The sequence below is a fragment of the Anomaloglossus baeobatrachus genome, chromosome 4 (genome assembly GCF_048569485.1).
Source record: "Anomaloglossus baeobatrachus isolate aAnoBae1 chromosome 4, aAnoBae1.hap1, whole genome shotgun sequence".
NCBI classification, from domain to species: Eukaryota; Metazoa; Chordata; class Amphibia; order Anura; family Aromobatidae; genus Anomaloglossus; species Anomaloglossus baeobatrachus.
The window spans coordinates 278,594,590-278,620,515 of NC_134356.1; the positions used below are offsets into that span (position 1 = coordinate 278,594,590).

Consider the following 25,926-nt stretch of genomic DNA (forward strand, 5'->3'; position numbering starts at 1 on the left):
GAAAACACACGGGAAAAACGGACATCTGAATGAGATCTTAGAAAAATTGCATACTCATGCCTTAAAGAAAAATGGCAGCTTTAGACTGGTGTTTATATACTTTTAAAGAGGACCCGTCATTGGATCATAGTTAGCCGGCTTTTGCTCTCCCTTTTTTATCTCTCGTCCTCTCAAGAGTTTTTCTTCCTGAGTGCTTTTTTTTTTCTTTTTTAAATCCGTTATGCAATATCAGAGTTGTGTGAATTTTTTATTTGGTGTAAACTTTTATGGGCTTTACAAGGGGGCGGTGCTCATAGAATTCTGGCTCACCACCCCCCCTTGTTAAGATTACAAAGATCAGCACCAAATAAGGTTCATCTCTCTGGAATCATGTGGCAGCCGTTAAAAAAGGAAAATGCTATATACTGGGGAGTGTTGTTAAAAGGAATCTGTCACCAGGTTTGTGCCACCTAATCTGAAAGCAGCATAACGTAGAGTTTAAGATCCTGATTCCAGCGATGTGTCACATACCGAGCTGCTTAGTGTAGTTTTGATTAAATTACTGATATTCAGCAGTTTAATGATAATTAAAGGACTACTTGGCGTGTTGCCAGATAGTCCAGCATATTCATGAGCTCTGTATAACTGCTAGCTCTGCAGCAGAGAAAACATTGATTTTTATCAAAATGACAGCAAACAGCTCAGTAAGTGACATATCGCTGGAATTTGGGTCTGTCTCTCTACATGATGCTGCTCTTAGATGGGGGAGCAAAAACCTGGTGACACTCTCTTTAACACAGTATGGATTCATCTTGATTGGAGTGGTCTCAGCTCCTGAGCCTGCTCTGTACATATACGTCTGCCGTACATAAAATGAGCTACAGTCGCTAATAGTCTACTGACATTTATATCACCATTGATCACGATTCCAGCTGCAATACAGCACACACATCCAGCTGCAATGGCCATACAGGGAAGAGTTCATGGACACTGCTATAGTTGGAATACATCACTTATACTAGTTACTTTGCCTGATTTGATAACAAATATGATGATAAACCACCTGTAACCAAAGCCTTTTCTTTGTCATTTGTTTTTGTCTATAGGGAAAATACCCTACACACACTGAAACAAAAAAGCTTTTCAGTACTGGGAAGCAAGCGACCATTGGTCACAGAACTGGTATGCATAGACTAGTGAACTAATTTTAACATATGGAATTTATAATTTCTCTGCTAATAAAGGTATCCTACTCATTGGGGGACAAGGACCTACATAGCCATATAACTGTTAAAGTTAACCTGAGAACATTTTTAACACTGTAATGCGCAAATTAACATTTTACCAACTTTCTAACTTTCTAATGTGCAATTTCTATCAAGATATTATTTGACTGTGAGTAATTTATTTACATTTAGGGGCTGGACACTTGCATATAAATAGTACTGCTCTCAACAGAAAAGTGAATATTATATTTAGTTTAGGCCAAGAGTGCACAACATTTTTGGTCCAAGGGCTACATTTCCATACTGATCCAATCCCAAGGGTTGCACATTTTTTTAAAGGGGTACTTATATGAATACATCAACAGCACCACCATCATTGCATTAATACACAACTAGAAGCATGTTTTAAATTTTTGGAGAGGATTTGGAGAGTTTCTGCTCCAAAATCATTAGTGTGAACACGCTAATTTAAATGGAGTTCTTGGAGCAGAAACTCTCCACATTTGCCTCATAAAAACACAATTTTATAAATTTAAGTTTTAACATAGCCAAGAAGCAAGTTATGACTTGCTACATGTGTAGAAGATCAGATCCACCATTGGTACGTGACTGCAGCGCCAGAACCACCATTAGTACATGACTACAGCACCAGAACCACCGTCAGTACCTGACTACAGCGCCAAAACAATCGTCGGTACACATGTACAGCACCAAGCATAGTGCAGCGATCAATTACAATATCAGGTCAGCACCGTATAAAATTGTATCAATTGAACTTGCAATTCCCAGTATGTTCTTATTAGCCAGCAGACCAAAAGGAACCTCAGTATTGAAACAGTTTCACAAATATGCATTTACATCCAGGTACCTTTTTAGACAACATTTTTTCTGATTGGAGTTTATCCCCACCCTTTTTGTAGCACAGATGCATGATGAGATTTCACACGCAGAACTAGTCTTTTGAGACTTCCCTCTTCTCTGCCCTAGCAGCACTGCCAACATGATTACTTAAAAAAGAAAAGTATCATTATACTAGACATAAATAAAAATATCTTCCATGTTGTGCTCCTAAAATAATTGCCACTCACTGTGCTTCCTACACAAAATATCCCCCACACTGCCCCTCTGCATAATATGCCCCCTCTCCACTGCCCATTTCCATATCATACTACCCACAAACAGTCCTTGTGTATACTATGCCCCCTACACACTGCCCTTCTACATAATATACACACACTGCCGATCTTCATAATACCCCCACACACACTCTCTCACCCCTCCACGCGCACACACTCCCACTGTCCAAAATATCCCCTTTGACTACCCTTTTCCATAATACTCCGCCCCCTCACTGTACTGTGCCTCTTTTCACAATATTCCTCCTCACCATAAAGGTGTGTGCCTTGTCAGTAACACCAATCCTCCGATTATCTAAAATGATTACACATTTAATCTTCAGTTCTTCCATGGAGCGCTTACCAGGACCAACGTCTTCGATGCCTCTGCGGCGCCTGCAGCAGCGTGATGTCATCACACTGCGGAACGACGGAGCAGAGGCTGTGACAAACTCTCATCTGCTCTGTGCCACTACCCTTCACTAAGGTTTTCAAATCTATTCGCCTGTGAGAGATGCAATGCTCTGTTGCGAAATGTAACTTTTCATGTTACAATGTTTCATTCCGCAATACAGAATATTTTTCTTCAAGCCTAGGTAATTTCTTGGGAGCTATTGTATTCACTTCAGCTGAGAGCCAACAACTAGGCACAGCAAACTAGTACCTTGAGAGGTCTAAACTTTGTTAATAACCGAAAACCCTCTTGAAACTTGTACAATTTTGAAAAAACATTTTCACTTATTCTCTGGTTTAAAAGAAATCACGAGGCATGTTGAGCTCTGAAAGCATTCTCCTGTGTACATTCTACATATAATCCTTTGGTTGTATAATCTTCCATTTCTCATGTGGTGATGCTGCAGGGAAATTACTCACTGCAATCTGTTCCCCACAGATTACAGCTGATCACTCTGGTATCCCGCTGCCGAGACCCCTTGTTTTGAAGTCTTAGGCTATGTGCCCATGGAGAAAGTGTCTTGCGGTTATATCAGCAGGACATTCCGCAGGAGCTCCCAGAAAACCGCGGCACAACTTTGTTTGTTTCAATGCTGCGGTTTATTTGCGGAATGTCCTGCGGATATGCTGCGGTCATTCTGCATTGAGAATACAGTACCATGGCTTCGGCACTGCAACCTCAATGCAGAACAAGTGCTGGAGTGATCGGGGGTTCATAGTTACCTTCATCATGCAGCACTTCACTCTCAGTCTCCGGCCGTGTCTACACTGAGGAGGAGAAGGTGGGCAGGCCTGAACTAGCTCTGGCTGTCACATTATCGGAGCTCGTGCAGGCCCCGCCCACATCCTCCTTCCTGCTCCTGGCTCCACTGCCGTCCTGACTCGGGTGTCTGCTATCAAGGCAGGTAAGTATGGGAACAAGGCAGATTTCCGCAGGAATAATTGACATGCAGTTAAGTGCAGCTGCGGGACATCCGCAGCATATTCCACAGCCACACAAACCGCAGCGTAGACACAGACACTCCCCATGTCCCATTGGGTAACATGGGGAGTGTCTGTACTTGCTGAAACCTGCAGATTTATCTGGATTTTCCACGGCAAAATCCGCAGGAACAAGCTCCCGTGGGCACATAGGCTACATGCGCACGCTGCATCTTTGTGTTCACAAAATGCAGCCAAAACTGCACCTTGTCAGAGAGAGCCTGGAAATGTCATAAAAAATGCTTGTAATTGTAGGTGCGTTTTCAGTGCGTTTTTCGCAACATGCGTTTTTGCTGCATTTTTGTGACAAATGTTGACAAAAACGCAGGAAAAATGAACATGCTGATTTTTTTCTGTCACAAACTTTTGACAAAAAAAACGTTGACAAATAAACTGCAGTGTTTTCATAGCAAATCTGACTTCTCATAGACTTTGCTGGGAAGTCAAATGTCAGAAAGTTCTAACAAAACTGTAGCCAAAAACGCAGCCAAAAACGCAGCGTGCGCATGTAGTTCTAGTCATGCTTTTGGATTATCATTCCTCCTTCTGCTACCTAGTATTGCTTATATCAAAGGGAAACACTTTTGACCTTTTAGTCTCTATTATTTTTATTCTAGTGCAGTCTTCTATACCTCGGTAATAGTGTATTTTTTATATTTTATAATATATATATATATATATATATATATATATATATATATATATATATATATATATATATATATATATATATATATATATATATATATATATATATATATATATTAATATATATAATATATATATATATATATATATATATATATATATATAATGAACTTATTTTAAATTTTCCATAGGACCCTGACGCGCCCATAAGACAGAAGCTTCCCTTGGATGACCTTGATCGTGAGGATGACATCAGGCTTCTGAAGTATTTATTCACCTTGATCAGAGCTGGCATGACTGATGAGGTATAATTTGTGAAATTTAGTTGCATAAATTCTCATAATGCTAGACTTTGGGTAGAGCAACATATTTGTGACAAATCAGTTTGGCTTTCAGATTAATATTTAGGCAGTTTTTTAGGTGAAATTGCTGTTTACCTACAATATCTCACCACTATTATTAGTCTATTTGAAAACCTTGTTGGTTTTAGGTAAATGTATAATCAGATTGCTGCATATACATTCAGTGGAAATCTACTAAGGATTACAGAACAGGAGAAGTTGGTATTCTGGTTACAAGTAAGCTGAGCCGCAGTACTCAATGTCAGGTAGCAGCTGCAAAAGCAAACAAGATTTTAGGGTGTAGAAAAAGAGAGATTAGATCCCATGATCCCAAAGTATTGTTACCTCTCTATAAATCACTTGTAAGGCCACATCTATAATATGTGATCTAGCTTTGGGTGCCATAATCTAAAAACAATACAGTGGAACCTTGGTTTACGAGAACAATCCGTTCTGGGAGTGTGCTTGTAAACCAAGTTACTCGTCTAGCAAAGCAAGATTTCCCATAGGAAATAATCCAAGCTCAGACAATTTGTTCCACAACTTGTTCAGTGTCCCATCCTGGTCTCCTATTGTGCCATTCCACACATGCACACACAAACGCACACATTATGCTCACCTTACCTTCCGTTCCCTCGCCGGCCTCCTAGTTCTTGTAGTTCGCCGGTACAGGATGTGTATCTGGTAACCATCGCGACCAATGCCGGAGCTGCCTTTGAAAAGCGGCTGACTGGAAGTTCCTCCATCTTCGCGATGATTACCTGATACGCATCCTGTACCGGCGAACTTCAAGAACGAGGAGGCCGGTGAGGGAACGGAAGGTAAGGGGAGCATAATATGTGTGTGTGCTTGTGTGTGCTTGTGTGTGCTTATGTGTGCTTGTGTGTGCTTGTGTGGACTGCAAGAGCAGGTCAGAGCTCGGTGAAAGTACGGAACCGGGAGTGTGTACGGTGAGTATTTGCTCGTACTTTGCTTGCTTGTAAACTGAGTTACAAATTTACAGCAAGCTTTGCTCGTATAGCAAAATGCTCGCACACCAAGTTACTCGTAAACAGAGGTTCCACTGTATTTGAAGGTTAGTCGGTTTAAATGCGGGCAACTAGATTACTTGGGATGGAAGGCCTCTGTTACAGAGTGGTTTAGTGGGCTTATTTTAGCTTAGAAAAATACATGTGTGGTCAATGCAAAGGGCTGGCACGTAAATTATTCCTTCGATAAACCTTACAAAGGACCAGGGGGGCATTTATTACATGTGGAGAAAAGGTGATTCCAGCAGCTAACTATGAAATGGTTCTTTTCAGTTAGAGCAGTCAGACTATAGAATGCCCTACTTCAATAGGTAGTATTTTCAGTTGCTATAGCAGTATTTGAAAAAAGGGCTAGAGGCTTTTCTCACAACAAATGGCACTGTGGGTTAAAAATCATCTAGCCACAGATAACTTATAAACTGGTTGAAGATCTGACGGACTTTCTTTTTCAACTTGTTGCTGTACCATTGTAGCCATGTTGAGAGTAAAAGCTTGCAAGCATCAGAGTGTTGGGGTTTACCCAGATATCGGGTACTAAAGTCCATCATCTCCAGTTGTAGACAGCAGTGGAGGTAGGATCCTGCTAAAGCCATTTTGTAACTTGTGACAGATCATTTGTAAAGAGTTTTCAAACTGAAAATCTATTAGCAGTCTTAACCCATTCAGCCCCGGACGATTTTCCGTTTTTTTTTATTTTTTGGGGGTTTTTTTTATTTGTTTTTGGAGTTTTTTGCTCCCCTTCTTGCAGGAGCCATAACTTTATTTTTCCGTCAATTTTGCCATATGTGAGCTCGTTTTTTGCAGGACAACTTGTACTTTTAAATGAAACCATAAGTTTTATCATATAGTGTAAAGGAAAACGGCAAAAAAGTTCTAACTGTGGAAAAATTGCAAAAAAAAAGTGTGATTACACGATTGTTTTTGGGATCTTATTCAACGTGTTCACTATAAGTTAAAACTGATGTGTTGGTGTGATGCCTCAGGTCGTAGACACCAATCATATATAGTTTTACTTTTTTTTTGTTTTTTTAACATTAAGGCTATGTTCCCACGTTGCGTATTTGCATGCAGTTACGCTGCGATCTGCACTGCAGCGTAACTGCATGCGTCCTGCGTCCCCTGCACAATCTATGAAGATTGTGCCTAATCCATGCCCACGTGGCGTTTCAGAACGCAGCGATTTGCATGCTACCAAATCACTGCGTTTTAAAAAGCAACATGTCACTTCTTTCGTGCGCTCTGCATGCTGTCTCCATTCTGTCTATAGGGAGAGGCAGCATCCAGAGCGCACGAATTCTACAGTCACCAAAGTTTCAGAACGGAGCTTTTCAGCTGCGCTCTGAAGCGGACATGCAGTGACTTTACGTTGCGGTGCAGAGCGCGCACACGTGGGCACATAGCCTAACTTTTATTGGTTTCAAATCAACATGTACAATCAATCACTTACAATTCTTCAACGGTTGTATACTAGTTAAACTCTCCTTAGAAACCTAACACCAATTTTAAAGGAAACAGAAGAGAAGCATGATCAAAAGAAGGAGAGGGGAAGAAGAGGAGAAGGGGGGGGGGGAAGAGAGAAGGATTTACCAAATGATTGGATCAGATCACACATGTTTTACTATGGTGAAAGGGATGAATCCCTGAATCGCAATGACACAATACAGGGTTATTCCCATCCACTCAAGGCTCGACCCAGCGGTCATGTATAGCTTTACTTTTATCTAAGGGGTTTAAAAAAAATAAAAAAATCTGAAGTCTGTTCCAAAAAGGTGACACACTTTTTGGGCCATTTTTCAGGATCTATGGCTCAGTGACGGCTTATCTTTTGTGTCTCGAGCTGACTATTTTAATAGTACCATTTTTGTGCAGATGCTATGTTTTGATCGCCTGTCATTGAATTTAGCACAAACTTTCCGGTGACCAAAAAACGTAACTGCTTCTTTTGAAAATTTTTGCAACTACACAGTGTACTGATCAGATTAACTGATTTTATATTTTGCTAGATTGGGCATTTCTGAACGTGGCAGTTTTTTTTTATTTTATTAATCCTTTAATTTTCAATGGGGCGAAAGGGGGGTAATTTGACCTTTTTTTTTTTTTAGGTTTCTTATTTTTACTATATATATATATATATATATATATATATATATATATATATATATATATATATATATATATATATAATATATATATATTATTATAATATAATTACACACTAGACCCCCTAGATCACTATAAGGATCAGCAGTCTGATCTCACATTCATTTGTTGATCACAGCTACACAGCTGTGATCACCAGAAATACTCCCCTCTTGTTACAGGCAGCACTCGGCTGGGTGAAACAGGAAGTGAGTCATGTGAGCTACAGGAGTCCTCACTGTAACCCTGTGCTACCGTGGCAACCATCGTCTCACAGTGATCACGTCACGGCGCCACCGATGGAGCCGACTGAGTGAAGATTTACCGCGACGGGCATTTAAATTTGTCACATTTTGACAGTACGATTTAAGCGGTTTACAGTCACGAATGATTTGCGGATTCACCCGTGGCTGCGAAGCACACGTCTGCTGTACAAATCAGCAGACGTGCGCAGATCACTGCCGGCTGCCCGCAGTAGCCACAGGTGATTACACTTTGGTGGGTTAGGATGTAATGTTACGGCCCGCTGTCGTTAAGGACTTTAAAGATCACTGTAATAAAGAACGTGACATTTTCCTTAGTAATTCTTTAAGTGTTTTGGTTTTTTCAATTTTTTTTTTATATTTTCTAAAGGTTGTGAAGGAGTAGGGAAGCAATTAAAGGGAATCTTTCAGCGGGATTTTGCTAGCTCATCTGAGAGCAGCATGATGTAGGCAAGGAGATTCCAAATCCAACTATGTATCGCTTAGATTACTGGCTAAAGTTATTCTGATACCATCAGAATTTTTAGCTTTAGTCAGCCCAGGGAGCTGTCCCGCCCACACCAAGTTCTCAATAGATTGTGCATGGACAGTGAGGTGTTAAAGCAGGTGGCGTGTCAGACATCTGCATGTTAGTTTCTAGTCATGTAATAACGGTCTTGCTACTTAAGCAAATATAGCAAACAATAGATCTGACTGTGACAGAAGAGGCACGCCTGAACTTTCTGTGATATCCCTTGCAGCATGCTGATGTCCACTTGCATAGCAAAAATCTGCTGACAGATTCTCTTGAAGCGTTACTTCCCTTTCCTCCAGCAGTCTTGTAGTGCCTTCCAGTCCAACAGTGATGATGCCATGTGACCTCTGCAGGCAGTCACTGACCTCACTGGCTACATTTGCATGTACAATCAGTGACCAAAGCCAGTTGAATGCAGCAGTAATGTAAATCCAAGGGAGGTCATTACTTCCAGTTCAGGCGGGGACAAGTGAAGCAGGTGTGCTGAAGCAATGAGGAATTCAAGGGTATGCAATGTGGTGTGGGGGGGGAGGGGCTGTTTCTTTATCGTTCCTTTGGGAGACCCAGACCATGGGTGTTTAGCTTCTGCCTCCGGAGGACACACAAAGTACTACACTTAAAAGTGTAGCTCCTCCCTCTGAGTTTATACACCCCCTGGTGAGCCAGTCCCAGCCAGTTTATTGCTTTGTGTTCAGGAGGCATACATCCACACATGCATTCTCATATGATTTTTTTACTTTTCGGAAAGAGATTGAAGAAATGCGGGTCCTTGTCTGGACTCCCGGCATGTCCCTTCTCACCCCACTGTGTCGGCGGTGTTGTTAAGGTTGATTTCCAAGGCTGGAGCCTTACATGCCGTGCTCCTTCACCATCCCTCCTGGGCTCTGGCTTGAAGTGGGAGCCAGCACGGTCTCCATGCCTGGCAGGAGACCGGTCTCCATCCACAGCCCCTTGAGGATTCTGTTGGACCGGAGCACTCATCCCCAGGGACCTGGCCCTGCGTCTCAGCAGCTAAGTACCTGAGACGTTTATGTGTTGGGGGTCACTGTTCTTTATTGTATGAGGAGAGTATGCTGAATGTGTTTATTTTGACATTTCCGGCGGGTTCTCTAGCTTTCGCCCGAGAACTGCGCCGATGGTGCCTGCGCGTCGGCCTCGCTGCTTAAATTTAGGCCCCGGCTTTGCCGGAGGCCTAGTTTCTGTTAACTTCCCTCGCATGTCACTCATGCAAGAGGGACAGGCACGGCTCCTCCCGGCGGCCGTTCTGCACAGGGGAGGGACACTCCCCACTGCTGGGGCGTGTCTCCTCTCCTACAGGTCTATGGCTTTCCAGTTCCCGCTCCCCTACAGGAACGCCCCCTCTCTTCGCTCCGGCGGTCATTTCTCAGGCAGAGTTCACTCTGCGCTGGGCCTGTCTGCACTCTGCATCCCTGCTGAGGTGCTGTGCATTGGGGGTCCGGGCTTCGGGATCTGGAGGGCACACAACACCGCTTCCAGCGGTCTGGTAAGCCACAGCCGGTCTCCGGTTGTGCACCTCTGTATATTCTCCCTGGGGTTCATTCTCTTGCAAAGCCCCCACTTCAGCAGCATGTCTCACACAAGGAGCAAGGCTCCAAAGCTTTATTCTGTATGCACTGCATGTAAGCTCCTGCTGCCTGAGCCGAGCACCTCTCCACATTGTGATGTTTGCTCTAGCTTGGCGGTGCCACAGCCTGGAGTCTCACCCCCAGTGGTCTCTCAGGCTGCTTCTGCACCTGTGGCTGAACCCCCGGCCTGGGTAGAGTCCTTTTCTAGGTCCATATCTCAGTCATTTGCTGAGTCCATGGGACTTTTGTCCAGGACTTTGATGAATATGCATCAGCCCTCCTCACAGGGTGCCTCTAATACTCTTGCCAGAGGATCCCTATCCTCTGACCTCCGTCCATCAGAGCTCACAGAGGATTCATCATCAGGTCCCAGACCCCGTCCTTCTAAGAGAAGGCGCAGGGTTTCCTCCCCCTCCTCATCCCGCGGCTCTGACTCAAGAGCTGACTCTCAATTTGAGGAGGATGCCCTCACGGGGGGCTCGGAGGCTATGTACCCCATCGATCTCTCCGAGGGTGACTCAGATTTTAGTGACTTGATTGCTTCTATTAATTCTGTACTGGATCTCAATCCGCCAGTCTCAGAGGAGCAACCCTCTCTGGCAGAAAAGCATCAGTTTACCTCGCCTAAGAGAGTAAAGAGTGTGTTCTTTAACCACTCCAGTTTTCAGACCGCTGTGACCAAACCCAGGGCCTGTCCTGACAAACGCTTCCCAAAGCGTGGTTCTGATGACCGTTTTCCCTTTCCACCTGAGGTGGTCAAGGAGTGGTCGCACTCCCCAAAGGTAGACCCTCCGGTGTCTAGGCTCTCAGCCCGGACCGTTGTGTCGGTGGCTGACGGCACCTCACTTAAGGATTCCACTGACCGTCAGATTGACCTTCTGGACAAATCTGTGTATGAAGCTGCGGGGGCCGCGTTTTCCCCGACTTTTGCAGCAGTGTGGGCTCTCAAGGCCATCTCTGCTTCCCTAGAGGAGATGCATTCCCTCACCAAGGAATCTATGCCTGAGATGGTTGCCTTAACTTCTCAGGCTTCAGCTTTTTCATCTTATGCCATGTCTCCCATGCTAGAGGCTTCTCACCGCACTGCGGTGGCTTCAGCTAATTCCCTTGTTATCCGCAGGATCTTGTGGCTTCGAGAGTGGAAGGCAGATGCTTCTTCCAAGAAGTTTCTTGCTGGGCTCCCTTTTGCTGGTTCCCGGCTGTTCGGTGAACAGCTGGATGAAATTATTAAGGAAGCTACTGGCGGGAAGAGTACTTCCATGCCACAAACCAAGACCAGGAAACCCGCCCAGGGTAGGAATCAATCGAGGTTTCGTTCCTCCAACTGGTCGTCCTCTAAGCCCTCCGCTTCGTCTGCTAACTCAGCTAAGGATCAGAAATCCAACTGGCGCCCAAAAGCGCGTCCGCAGAAGACCGCAGGAGGTTCTGTCACTAAGGCAGCCTCCTCATGACTCTCTGCCCGCTCCAGCCACGTCCTTAGTCGGTGGCAGGCTCTCCCACTTTGGCGACGCTTGGTTAAAACAAGTCTCCGATCAGTGGGTGAGAGATATCATATCTCACGGCTACAGGATAGAATTCTCTTTCAGCCCGCCAAACAGATTTTTGCTCTCAACTCCCCCCTGCTCCAAGGCCGCCGCCTTCTCACAGGCCGTGGCATCCCTGCAGGCAAACGGAGTGATTGTACCAGTTCCCACTCGGGAACGGTTCAGAGGTTTTTACTCAAACCTCTTCCTAGTTCCCAAAAAGGACGGTACCTTCCGGCCCATCCTGGATCTCAAGCTTCTCAACAAGCATGTTCGGGTGCGGCATTTTCGCATGGAGTCTCTGCGATCAGTCATTGCCTCTATGACCCAAGGGGATTTCCTGGCGTCCATCGACATCAGAGATGCCTATCTACATGTGCCAATTGCAGTTTCACACCAGCGTTGGTTACGTTTTGCCATAGGAGAGGATCATTTCCAATTCGTGGCTCTCCCCTTCGGGTTAGCCACGGCCCCTCGGGTATTCACCAAGGTCATGGCGGCAGTGATTGCGGTCCTGCACCTCCAGGGGTTGGCAGTGCTTCCTTACCTTGACTACCTTCTGGTCAAGGCTCCATCCAGCGCAGACTGTCAGCGGAGTGTCTCGCTCACTCTCTCCACTCTAGCCCAATTCGGGTGGCTTGTCAATCTTCCCAAATCCACTCTGACTCCGACCCAGAGTCTCACGTACCTAGGGATGCAGTTCGGGGCTTTGCCGGCACTTGTGAAGTTGCCCTTAATCAAACAGCAGTCTCTCCAGCTAGCGGTGCGCTCTCTGCTGCGGCCCCGCCGTTATACCCTCAGGCGCCTGATGCAGGTGCTGGGTCAAATGGTGGCATCCATGGAGGCTGTTCCCTTTGCCCAGTTCCATCTGCGCCCTCTGCAGCTGGACATTCTCCGCTGTTGGGACAAGCGGCCTTCCTCCTTACAGAGGTTAGTGGCTCTGTCGCCACGGACCAGGAGCTCTCTTCAGTGGTGGCTTCGGCCCCTCTCCCTGTCCCAAGGGCGCTCCTTCCTGCCCCCGTCCTGGGTGATTCTCACCACGGATGCCAGTCTATCCGGCTGGGGAGCGGTATATCTCCACCACAGAGCACAGGGCACTTGGACTCCGTCCGAGTCAGCCTTTTCAATCAATGTGCTGGAAACCAGATCCGTGTTTCTAGCTCTCCTAGCTTTTCACCACCTGTTGGCGGGCAGGCACATTCGAGTCCAGTCAGACAACACAACAGCGGTTGCCTACATCAATCACCAAGGCGGGACACGCAGCCGCCTGGCAATGATGGAGGTACAACGCATCCTTCAATGGGCGGAGGACTCCAAGTCCACCATATCCGCAGTCCACATCCCAGGCGTGGAAAACTGGGAGGCAGATTATCTCAGCCGTCAATGCATGGACGGTGGCGAGTGGTCCCTGCACCCGGCAGTGTTTCAGTCAATCTGCCGCAAATGGGGCACTCTGGACGTGGACCTAATGGCATCCCGTCACAACAACAAGGTTCCTGTTTACGTGGCTCGCTCCCACGATCCTCAGGCCTTCGCCGCGGACGCTCTGGTTCAAGACTGGTCCCAGTTTTGTCTGTCCTACGTGTTTCCCCCTCTAGCTCTCTTGCCCAGAGTCCTGCGCAAGATCAGAATGGAGGGCCGTCAAGTCATCCCCATTGCACCGGACTGGCCCAGGCGACCTTGTATCCGGACCTGCTCCAACTGTCCGTAGAGATGCCGTGGCATCTTCCGGACCGTCCAGACCTACTCTCGCAAGGTCCGTTTTTTCCGCCCGAATTCTGCGGCCCTCAAATTGACGGCGTGGCTCTTGAGTCCTGGATTTTGACGGCTTCTGGTATTCCTCCTGAGGTCATCTCCACTATGACTCGGGCCCGTAAGTCTTCCTCCGCCAAGATCTATCACAGGACTTGGAAAATTTTCCTGTCCTGATGTCGCTCTTCCGGCCATCCTCCTTGGCCATTCTCTTTGCCGACCCTTCTGTCTTTTCTACAGTCCGGTCTGCAACTAGGACTGTCCCTCAACTCTCTCAAGGGACAAGTCTCAGCTCTGTCAGTACTGTTCCAGCGGCGTCTCGCCCGGCTCGCTCAGGTCCGCACCTTCATGCAGGGCGCGTCTCACATCATTCCGCCTTATCGGCGGCCCTTGGATCCCTGGGACCTTAATTTGGTCCTCACGGTATTGCAGAAACCCCCTTTTGAGCCTCTTAGGGAGGTTTCTTTGTATCGTCTTTCTCAGAAAGTGGCCTTTCTAGTTGCCATAACTTCTCTCAGGAGAGTCTCTGACTTGGCTGCGCTCTCCTCGGAGTCACCTTTTTTAGTTTTTCACCAAGACAAGGTGGTTCTCCGTCAGACTCCGGACTTTCTTCCTAAGGTGGTCTCTCCCTTCCACCTTAACCAGGACATTTCCTTACCTTCCTTCTGTCCGGCCCCTGTTCATCGCTTTGAAAAAGCGCTGCATACTCTAGATCTGGTGCGTGCTCTCTGGATTTATGTGTCTCGCACCGCTGTGCTTAGGCGGTGCACCTCTCTTTTTGTGCTAACCACAGGGCGGCGCAAGGGTCTCCCTGCTTCTAAGCCGACCTTGGCCCGTTGGATTAGATCGACCATTTCGGACGCCTACCAGAGTACTCAGGTGCCTCCCCCGCCGCGGATCAAAGCACACTCGACCAGAGCTGTCGGTGCCTCTTGGGCTTTTAGGCACCAGGCTACGGCTCAACAAGTCTGTCAGGCTGCCACTTGGACTAGCCTGCATACCTTCTCGAAGCACTACCAAGTGCATGCTCATGCTTCGGCGAGCTTGGGCAGACGCATCCTTCAGGCGGCTGTCGCCCACTTGTGAAGTTAGGTTCTGCCTACTTCTTAGTTTTTCTGTTTATTTCCCACCCAGGGACTGCTTTGGAACGTCCCATGGTCTGGGTCTCCCAAAGGAACGATAAAGAAAAAGAGAATTTTGTTTACTTACCGTAAATTATTTTTCTTATAGTTCCGTATTGGGAGACCCAGCTCCCTCCCTGTTGCCTGTTGGCAATTTTCTTGTTCCATGTGTTATCACCGGCTGTTGTCAAGATAGAGTCTCCGGTTGTTCCGGCTCTTGCTCTGTTCTACTTGTGGGTGGCTATTCTCCTTCCGCGTTTGCACTAAACTGGCTGGGACTGGCTCACCTGGGGGTGTATAAGCTCAGGGGGAGGAGCTACACTTTTAAGTGTAGTACTTTGTGTGTCCTCCGGAGGCAGAAGCTAAACACCCATGGTCTGGGTCTCCCAATACGGAACTATAAGAAAAAGAATTTACGGTAAGTAAACAAAATTCTCTTTTTATGTTTCTATTTTAGATCCCAGAAAACTTTTCTAACCCTGTCACTGCCAAGGGTCAGGATAATTTTTGCACTTTTGACCTGTATAAATAAAACCTAAGTTACGGAATAAAATAAAATCAGGCCTGGTCCATAAAGAGAACTTTTGAGAAGTTGTTTTAGCTAGTATAATAGTATAGTATAATAGCTAGTGAAGTTTATCTAATACTTTCCAATATAACCAAGGGGTTGTTAGCAGAGATCTGTTTCTGGAAATGTTATTAATTTTTTTTATTTTTTTAAAATATGGAATGATTAAAAACAATAAACTGAGGCATACTAGTTTTCCTGCACCCTGGAAATCCAGTGCTGGCCAACCAGCAGGTGTCCACCTTCACTAGAGGCAGTGAATGCCAATGATGGTTGCTGTGACTTCTGAATGGGGCAGACTCCGCTTCCGAAGCCAGTGCAGACCTCCGGAGCGGCTTGTGCTAGATCTGGGGGGGTGCTAGAAGCAGAGTATGCTGAAAAAAATATTTACTTTTATTCAACCAATAATACCTTTCTTCTCTCTTTAGGCACAGCGCTTGTGTAAACGATGTGGTCAAGCCTGGAGAGCAGCAACATTGGAGGGCTGGAAACTTTATCATGATCCCAACATAACGTCAGGTAGTGTTCACTGTGGACCTTCAAACATTTCGAGCAGTGAAATTTACTATTCTCTGAGTGTTAGTACTATTTATCGGCTGCATAGAAACCATATACTCTTCAATATTGCATTGGACTGCATGATCAGTCTGGGAGATGGCGTGGGCAAGCTTGAAGAGCTGGTTGATTGAAAGGAACTGAAAATCTATTTATTGCTTTCTTTTTGTGTGCATTGCATGTAGGTGGAGAATTGCAGCAAGTGGAAGGCAATCCATATCGCTGTGTGTGGAAAGCTTGCTGTTGGCGAATGGCTGATGATGTAAGTAGTTTGTAATATATCCTTTCTAGATGTTGAGCAGAAGACTCTACTTGAGTCCCATTTCTGTGATCTATAGGAAGCTAAAAAAAAAAGCTGTTACTTTAGTGGACTTGGCCCATCTAATCTGTTATTTCACTGGCTGTCTCATCAAACTACAACTTGTTTGCATTGGGCCAAAATTTACCAAAGCAGGTGAACTTTGGGGATTATTGAAGCTTAACCTGTAGCAATCTGCAGATCTTCTAGGTGGTTTCGATTGTCTGTCGTTATCAGACATCCCCTTTTTAAGATTTCAATTTAAAATTTGTGAACTAAATTTCTATGGCGCTTGTAATAAAAGCATAAAACCTCTGATTCTATTTTTCTATTCGATCTGACGACATGCATGGACTGTGCAGTGTGCATGCTGGGCAGAACATTAATATGTCTCATGGATGGGATTCTCTCCACATCTGATGTCAGATTAGGTATTTTTGTAACTGGGTACAGTTAAATTCTTCTTGGAACATAGGCAGCTTTTCTGCAATATTGCGTTCATGAAAATTTACAATTTGATTACACTGATTGTTCTCTGTTAATGGCACTATATTGATAGGAGAATCTGAATAAGGCCTAAGCCACACGGCATGAAAATCGGTGCGAGTGGAGTGGGATAAAAATTCGCATTCCACTCGGACCAATATTGGCCTGTGTGTCAGCGCACATGAACAATTTATTTTCTCAGCCCTAATCGGACCGAGAAAACAATCGCAGCATGCTGCGACTGTAATGTGAGACTTTCTCTCGCACCCATTCAAGTGTATGGGGCGAGAGAAAAAACACACTGCACTCGCAGTACACTGGTGTACCGCGAGTGCAGTGCGAGAATGGCAGTAGCCGGCTACGGAGAAGAGAGGGAGATAAATCCCGCCCCTCCTCAGAGCCAGCCCTCCCCTTCTCAGTGCCAGCCCGCCCCCCGCAGCTGAGGTTCGCTCGCACGATCGGACCTCAGTCGCAGAGACACTCACATGACACTCGGCTCTGCTGTACTGCCAGCATCAGCCGAGTGTCATGGGAGGGGATCGCAGTAATCCCCGAGTGGCCCCAGCCTAAAACTGAGTGTCAGTTCCTCAGCATTCCCAAAGATAGTAATAGAGTTGCAGAGTATAACCATTGAGGAGCATGATCAGTGACAAAAATTTACCTTGAAGTGCAGCCAAAGTGTTGCATTTTTAAATCTGTATTTTCTTTTGTATATGCTGTGGGAAAAGTTTCTTTTACTTCATATGTCTTTTCAACTTTTGTTTTGTGTCTCAGGAGCAGTTCAGTAGATATGAAAGAGCAATTTATGCCACACTGAGTGGAAACCTAAAGCAGGTATGACTAATGGTGATGATACAATCATGTATGTACAATGCTGTTAGGTTATTTCCTAGTATTATCTTAAAGCACCAATCCAGCGTTTTTTTGTTTTGTTTTCAGCACTGTAATGGTGCTTTACACCCAGGTCCCTTTCCCCCAGTCTTATACTCACCTTCCAGTGTTCACTTTTTTGGCATTGCGACATTCCTGCATCGCCATCTTGTGATTATAACTTCTGACTGGTTGGAAATCAGAAATTACATCACTAATTCTCAATACAAGTCTATGGGAGCCATAACAAGGCCTTCATAGACTCGTATTGAGCTGTGACCTCCAGATCGCTCCATTAAACACTAGAGCTGCCGTTGGGTCATAAAGTGCCAAAGACCGAAGGTCAATGACTGTGAAGACGCCCTAGGGTACGTATAAGACTCGTCAGGTGACTTGGATTTAAAGCACCACTCCTGCGGTGAAATTTAACAAATAGAAAATAAGCACTGGATTGGTGCTTTTAACTATTTAAAATGTAATTTTGCTACTAAAGTAACATTACTGGAGTAGAAACATACTATTAACTGTAGTTATGCAATACTTAAAGTGCATAATAATTTTTCATTACTAGTTATTTGAAATATGCAATCTGTATCTAAACACTAGTGGATTTACACACGTTGATTTTACGTTGATGTGCAGCTCCTTCCTGTTTGTGAAACATGGGAAGACACGGTTTGGGCACATTTCCGGGTAATGGTGGACAGTCTAGTTGAACAAGAGATTCGAGCATCTTTTATGTCCTCTACAGAAGAAGATGAATTGCCCAGAGAGTACTTGGAAGCAAAGTAAGGGGCATTCTATTGCCATCGCTACCAAACTATACAGTGTGCCTATGCTTATATGACTTTGTTTTCTAGCTGGACGTTGGAGAAGGTTTTTGAGGAACTACAAGCTACCGACAAAAAGGCAAGTCAATTATTTTAATTGAAGTAGTTTTCTTTTCTTATAGTACACTAAGTTGGCCATGCACATGCAATATCTCTGGTCATATGCTTATTTAGCTTTCGGCTATGTCACCGAACTTCAACATTAACAGGTCATTTTGCTAATTATTGACCAGGCATTCTTTTGGGCTTTATCGTATATGTGCTTTTAAAAATCTGTAAAAAAAAAAAAATAAATATATAGTTCTCTATTGCATGTTTATTCATAAGATTGCTATTAGAAACCTTTTTAAATCGTGATCCTCTTTCCATAGAAATTTATATTTATATATTTCAAATTGAATACACACAAATCAAGAAGGCAGACATGATGATATATCTTATCTGCCTTCTCTGTTGGAGAGACTGCCTGTGTCTGTTTAGCAGTTAAGGTGGTGAGCTGGTTTTCAATCTCCTGCATGCTGCTTACTCTGCATTGATGTTCTAGTAATGTATAGACTGTCCAGAAGTAATCGCTGTTGCCTGGAATGTTTCTCTAAAGCTGACGACACTTGGAGGCTTAATTATGAAGACTTTTACTTTACATGAAAGTCATAGTGAATTTGGAACATCTTATCCCGGCTGATTTTTCTGGTCTGGCATGAAGTACACGTGAATTGAGTGACGCTAGCCCATCTAGTCAGAATGTTGCAGGGAGTACAGTCCCTGACAGAAGTTCTGTCGCGTATCTATGTTATGTAAATAAAAGCTTATAACCTGACTTTAAATTCATCCATTGGTTTTATAAATTACTCTTTTGAAAGCTGAAAGCAAATTTGGTTTAGGTTATGAAAATAAAGTTGCTGAAATATTGATCATTTAATGAACACAGAAAGGTCAGATTTTGGCAAGACAAAAGTTTTGTTGCCCACAGAAAGTAATGTGAAATTCAAACAGATAATTAACTTCTAATACAAATATATGTTGCATAACATTGGTGAATGAAGTTGTGGTGCTATTAGCCATATTTAATATTTTGTGTGACTGCTATGAGCTTGAAGCACTGCATCCATGCGGTTCAACAATGATTCATACAATTTATTGATGAAGTCATCAGGAATAGCAAAGAATGCAGTCTTACATGCCTCCCAGAGTTCATCTAGATTCTTTGGTTTTGTCTTCCAAGCTTCCTCTTTCATCCTACCCCAAACATGCTTAATGATGTTCATATCTGGTGACTGGCCTAGCAAGTCCTTGAGCACCTTGATCTTCATTGTCATTAGGAACTTTGTTGTAGAGATGGATGTATGAGATGGAGCACCATTCTGCTGCAGAATTTGACCCCTTTTATGATTGGAAATGTAAGAGGTAGCTAATACTTCTTGATATTTTAGGCTATTGAGCATGCCTTCCACCTTGCAAATGTTTCGCACACCCCCATACTGAATGTAACCCCAGACAATGATCTTTCCACTGCCAAACTTAACTGTTTTCTGGATCCATACGGGCTCCAGTAGGTCTCCTGCAGTATTTGCAGCAGCTGTGGTGTAATTCAACTGAAGATTAATCAGAGAAATCCACCTTCTGCCACTTTTCCAGAATCCATCTGTTTAGCAGGCTGTGGGACTTGGCAAATGCCACATGTTTTTTTAATTGCCTTTTGTTTAGTGCTGGCTTCTGGGCAGTGATTCAACCATGGAGGCCATTTCAAGACAGAATCCTAAAAACTGTTCTAGTTGACACAGGGACTTGAGGTGACCAGGCCTTTTGGAGTTCTGCTGTAGTGGAAGAGGGGCTGGCTTTGGATTTTCTAACCAGCAAATTTTCCTACTGAGCAGTTGTCTTGCGGTGTCTGCCGGACCTGGACTTGTCAAAATACATCCCCAGTCTCTTCAAATCTTTTTTTCATTCTTTGTACTTGACTCTGAGACACATTAAAGGTGCCAGCCACCTCTGCAGTGGATCTGGTCTTCAGCCTCTTGATAATCAAGGCTTTGGTCGCAGGGTGGATTTTTGGCAAGTTGTCAGGGGCCAGTTGCAGTTCAAGTGAAGGTCTGGGGTGCTGGGTTTCTTTTTATACACACTCACTAATTAAGCGATCATTTATTGACCACAGGTGAGGATGTAAACTAGGATTGGGTGCATTATATGACAAGGCGACAACTTTTGTCTTGCCAAAATCTGACCTTTCTGTGTTCATTAAATGATCAATATTTCAGCTTTGCAGCAACTTTATTTTCATAACCTAAACCAAATTTGGGAGGGTTTCAGCTTTCAAAAGAGTAATTTATGAAACCAATGGATGAATTTAAAGTAAGGTTATAAGCTTTTATTTACATAACATGGATAAGCGACAGAACTTCTGTCAGGGACTGTATGTATATCACATACTTGCGGTCGCATGACCGCCTGCAGTGCTAGCTTTGGAGAATCCTTACAACGTGCAATATGAGGATTCACAATTCTGCAGTCACATAAATTCACTGTAGACTTTCGTGCCAAACGAAGACAAAAACCTTTAAGAGACTTTAGTAATGTCAGTGCATCTTTCAAGACCACCATACTCCAAAAACAAAAATCTACACTACTTTGAGGCTTAAAGGGATATTTCCATTGCTAAGAACCTATCCAAATATATAGTAGGTATAATAATAATAGCAAATACCTCCAATTAGAAATGTCAAGATGCATACAGCTGCACACTAAAAAGCCAACACTGTATAAGGGAACTCTGGTATTGCATTACTGCTATAGGAATATATCAAAAAAGAGATTTGGTTTATGTATTGGTCAATGCAGGTAAGCCCGGTCACCACGGCAAGGTATATATCTGTAAACCGGGAACCTAACTTGGAATGCCTCTATCTGGGTTATAAACCTCCATGTATGGGCAGCTAGACTCCTGCTATATAAGTATATGAGCTCAGCCTGGTTATAGGGCAGAGTGCTCAATCAGAAAGAAATTCACTGCAAATATTACAAAAAAACTGACCCGCACATCCAACAAGTGTGAATAGGTGCTAGCTGAAAAAAACAGTAAATATAAGATGCATACAGCTGCACACTAAAAAGGCTGCGCTCATGCATGTAAGCCCGTGGTGACTGGGCTTACATAAATTGGCCAATACATAAACCAAATATCTTTTTTTTTTTTTTTTCCCCATATATTCCTATCGCAGTAATGCAATACCAGAGTTCCCTTATACATTGTTGGCTTTTTAGTGTGCAGCTGTATGCATCTTGAAGTTACTATCTTTTTTTCAGCTAGCACCTATTCACACTTGTTGGATGTGCGGATCAGTTTTTTTGTAATATTTCCAATTAGAAACGTAGTATAGTTCTTATTCACTAGGTTGCTTACCTCACATGCAGGACATTGCAGCAGCTTAGTTATCCATGTTTATGACCACTAGCAACTAACTGTCACTAAGGCCTGTTTCACACGTCAGTGATTCTGGTACGTTTGTGCTTTTTTTTTTTTCTACGTACCAGAATCACTGATATACGCAGACCCATTATAATGAATGGGTGTGCTCACACATCAGTGATTTTTCACTGAACGTGTCTCCGTGCGGCGTACCCGCGTGTCCGTGATTGCCGCACGGAGACATGTCCATTTTTTTCTGTCATCACTGATGTCCCACGGACCACGCAGTGGTGTGATCCGTGAAACACGTGCCAGAAAAAAAGTGCATATAAAGTAAAAATCACTTTTACTCACCCGGCGTCCAGCGATGTCCTCTGCAGCCTGTTCTGCCTGCTGCCTCTGAGCCGGCTCATTACTGTCGTGCATATTCATGAATGCACGACACAGCCGACCAGGAAGCAGCTGCTGCGGAGGTCAGGGCCGGCCGGATGCTGCACCACGGGAGCGATCAGCACCACGGAGAGCGGGAGCGCGCACAGGTGAGTTTATCTCTGTGCAATCACGGACCACGGAGAACGGAGTCCGGATTGCACTTAGACAACCCACATGTGCCGTGAATCACGGCACACGGAGGGACACGTGCGTGTTTTACATGTCAGTGAAGAACGTCTGTGTTTCACTGACGTGTGAAACGGGCCTAAGGCGAACTATACTACATTTAGAATTGGAGCTATTTGCTAATATTATACCTACTTCATATTGTCATAGGATTTTGGAGATGCGAATATCTAAGTACTGTGGCTGCTGTTAAAAAAAAAAAAAAAAAAAAAAAAAAATGCCAGGTCACAAATTTTAAATAAAAATTACTGTGAAAAACTTTTTTTTTGTTTTTTTTCTTGCCACACAAAGCTTATTTTAATTACATTATGCATTCCGCACTTTAGTCTTAAGTGTATAGTAAGAAAATCAAACTTTTTTGGTTTCCTTCCAGAGGGTGCTGGAGGAAAATAAAGAGCATTACCATATCATCCAGAAGTATATAATTCTGGGAGATGTGGATGGTAAGTGCCATTTATATTTTTGTGTGAAATTTTAATAAAAATAGTTACCACATTATTATACAATAAAATTACTGTATTTTTCAGTTTAAAAGACTCATCGGATTATAAAACACACCCCAAATTCAGAGCAAAAAAGGTAAAAAAATAGGGTTCCTTTTATAATCCGGTGGTGTCTTACCAGAGAGGGCAGCAGTTGTGGTGGAGGAGTCACAAAAGGCAGGGGCGGTGGGTGTCCCAAAAACTAGGCTGTGCTGGTGCAGCTGTTCTGTGGTGGAGGCTGGGGCTCTGGCAGCTGTGCTGGGGGTTCTGGCAGCTGTGCTGGGGGTTCTGGCAGCTGTGCTGGGGGTTCTGGCAGCTGTGCTGGGGGTTCTGGCAGCTGTGCTGGGGGTTCTGGCAGCTGTGCTGGGGGTTCTGGCAGCTGTGCTGGGGGTTCTGGCAGCTGTGCTGGGGGTTCTGGCAGCTGTGCTGGGGGTTCTGGCAGCTGTGCTGGGGCTCTGGCAACGGCGGCTCAATGGCAAGCTGAGATCTCATCTGCACAAGCGCCACCTCCGGTCGCCATTTTCCTTAAGTCCGCTGTTGGGAGATCAGAGGGCTGGAGGCGGCACGTGCGCAGATGAGAGCTTGAGACGAGAGCTCCATCTGCGCACACACAGACTCCGGGCAGCATTATTTGAAGTCCTTACCGCTTGCCCTGCAACGCCAGTCAAGCCGCAGACCCTGCTCCATCCACCGCAGCATTGCCCCAGCCTCTTGCAACCCCTCTCCACCACCCCGGTAAGCTACATTAAGATTATAAGACGTTCCCCTCACTTTCCTCCTACATTTTTGGAGGAAAAGTGTGTCTTATAATCCGAAAAATACAGTTAATACAAGTGGCAGATTTACAGTATGTGCACCTACTTAAGGGATTACTGGTCCACACTTTACCCATACATTGTATTAGACATTGAGATCTTGCGTCGCTACTACTGATTGAACTATTACAGGCGTATAGATGTGTCAATTAGTGTCCCTTTGCTGAGCATCAGGTGCCAGTAGCTATTTACTATGCAAAGTATTATGTTGAAGCTATATTAAAGATTACGATGTTTATGAATATATGTTCACAATCATATATATATATATATATATATATATATATATATATATATATGCTAAACCATTTGTTTTTTGTATGTTTTCAAACATTTAAATTTCAGGGTTAATGGATGAGTTCAATGAATGGCTGTTAAAAGGAAAAAATCAGCTCCTTGGTCACCTTCTGCGTTTTATGACACACCTCATTTTATTCTTTCGAACACTTGGGCTTCAAACCAAGGTAGGGTTTTTTTCAGTAGAAATACAGTATGTTCTAGAAAATCTAGACTTTAAGCAATATGAAAGTGGCTGTCCAATGTTTAGCATAAAGATGTTTGAGGACTATTTACCAGTTTTAACCATGTTATACTGGTCACATCATGAAATAGTGGCTGCCGAGCTGAGCTTTTATTTTTCATTTCCATTGTAGAAATATTAGCTTTTAAAATTTAGATTTTGATTTATGAGAAGTCAAGAGGGCTTTAGCAGAGATTCATCTCTGCAGTGTGTACTTTTCCACCCTGCATGACGTTGACTAATCATAAGCAGGAGGCATCATGCCGGTGAGATACGTGGGGGGAGGAGGGGTGATGTCGTGTCGCAAGGAAAGTTGTTTTTTTTTTTTTTCTGGGTTTTTGTGGAGGTTTTTTTGGAACTATCTTTTTCTCTGTCAAACATGTAACATCACAGCACTTCTCCATAATCTCTGCTTTACCTCTTGTAAGGTACAACAAGCAAAGCTATGTGTCATTACAAACACCTCTAGCAGCAGCTTTCATCTCAAGGGAGGTTATTTTTGGGGGGGGGGAGGGGGATTGGGCTGTACTGCAGAACTTGGTTGACTGGGACTGAAAAGTGTGTGCGTCTTCTATTCTGGAGACAGCTTCCCTGTGATGCAGGAGAACGCTTTCAGTGTCCTTCCTAATCACAGAAAGCTATCCTCACTCCTGACAGACAGTAATCTGTGATGGGTGCAGAGCAGATGAGGAAGCTTACTAGGACCTGAACAAAGGCAGCACAGGCTAGAAGCTGAGTGACTTTCCACCTGATTAATTCAAGGACCTTTTAGGTATCAATGGTCCTTCAGCTGCTTACCTTTTATAAAGCCTCCATGTAGGTTCCAATCTGAAACTGCAAGAGGTGTGTGTGTGTGTGTGTGTGTGTGTGTGTGTGTGTACACTAATAATACATTACCTTCCTATTCTTCCCTTGTACATTATAATTAGTGATAATGGCCCCCTCCACTTGACACCACTAGGGACGTTTTTGGTTAATAGGAAAAATGTTTTTTGTGACGTCTAAACCTGGTGGGTGCATCTTATGGTTCGAAAACTATGGTACATCATACCTCTGCTGGACTCTACACAGGTGATCTAAAGATCACAAGGGAAAGCTGGGCTGACCACCTGTGGAAGTGGGTTTTATTTTTTTTTTGTCTTTCTGCATAACTCCAACATACAGTAGTACGGAAAGTATTTAGACACCTTTCAATTTTTCACTCTTAAATTGCAGCCATTTGTTAAATTCAAAAAAGTTCATTTTTTTTTTCTCATTCGTGTACACTCTGTACCCCCGATATATCCAAAAAAGAAAAGACAAGGCACTCACCGGAGATGCAACAGGACGGCTGTTTAATCCAGCAATAGGTTACATGTGTAGGCTTGTGGGGGGGGTGGGGGGGCACACAGCACTGTGTGGCGCTTCTACGAGTCCACCCAAGCACAGGCGCAAAATGGCCATCTTCACCGTGCTGTGTGACACCCCCCCCTTCCCCCTCCCTCACAAGCCTACACGTAACCTATTGCTGGATTAAACAGCCATCCTGTTGCATCTCCGATGAGCGCCTTGTCTTTTTTTTTTTTTTTTTTTTTTTTGGATATATCATTTATTCTTGGACTTTGACTAAAGTGCACCACGGAGTATCAATGAGGATGTGTCTTCTATGCTGAATTAAAGTGTCCAAGTTGGCAACTCACTATGGTGCAGAAAAAGTGGTTCTGGTGTTAGTCTGAAAAAAGTGCCCAGTTTTTCCTCCTATGGACTTCCTGGTACACTCTGCACCCCATCTTGACAGAAAAAAACAAATGTAGAAATTTTTGCACATTTTTT

General features: G+C 44.2%; 1 protein-coding gene across 1 annotated transcript in view; it reads left to right on the forward strand.

Annotated features, from left to right (window-relative positions):
* Window positions 1–25,926, forward strand: part of NUP107 (nucleoporin 107) — a 145,215-nt gene that overhangs the window by 76,545 nt on the left and 42,744 nt on the right. The window contains exons 11-19 of the mRNA XM_075342464.1: window positions 1,086–1,161; window positions 4,594–4,707; window positions 15,666–15,756; window positions 15,978–16,054; window positions 17,351–17,410; window positions 18,089–18,234; window positions 18,307–18,355; window positions 22,671–22,740; window positions 23,940–24,058. Of these exons, the coding sequence (XP_075198579.1) occupies window positions 1,086–1,161; window positions 4,594–4,707; window positions 15,666–15,756; window positions 15,978–16,054; window positions 17,351–17,410; window positions 18,089–18,234; window positions 18,307–18,355; window positions 22,671–22,740; window positions 23,940–24,058 (802 nt within the window). The remainder of the gene's footprint in view (window positions 1–1,085; window positions 1,162–4,593; window positions 4,708–15,665; window positions 15,757–15,977; window positions 16,055–17,350; window positions 17,411–18,088; window positions 18,235–18,306; window positions 18,356–22,670; window positions 22,741–23,939; window positions 24,059–25,926) is intronic.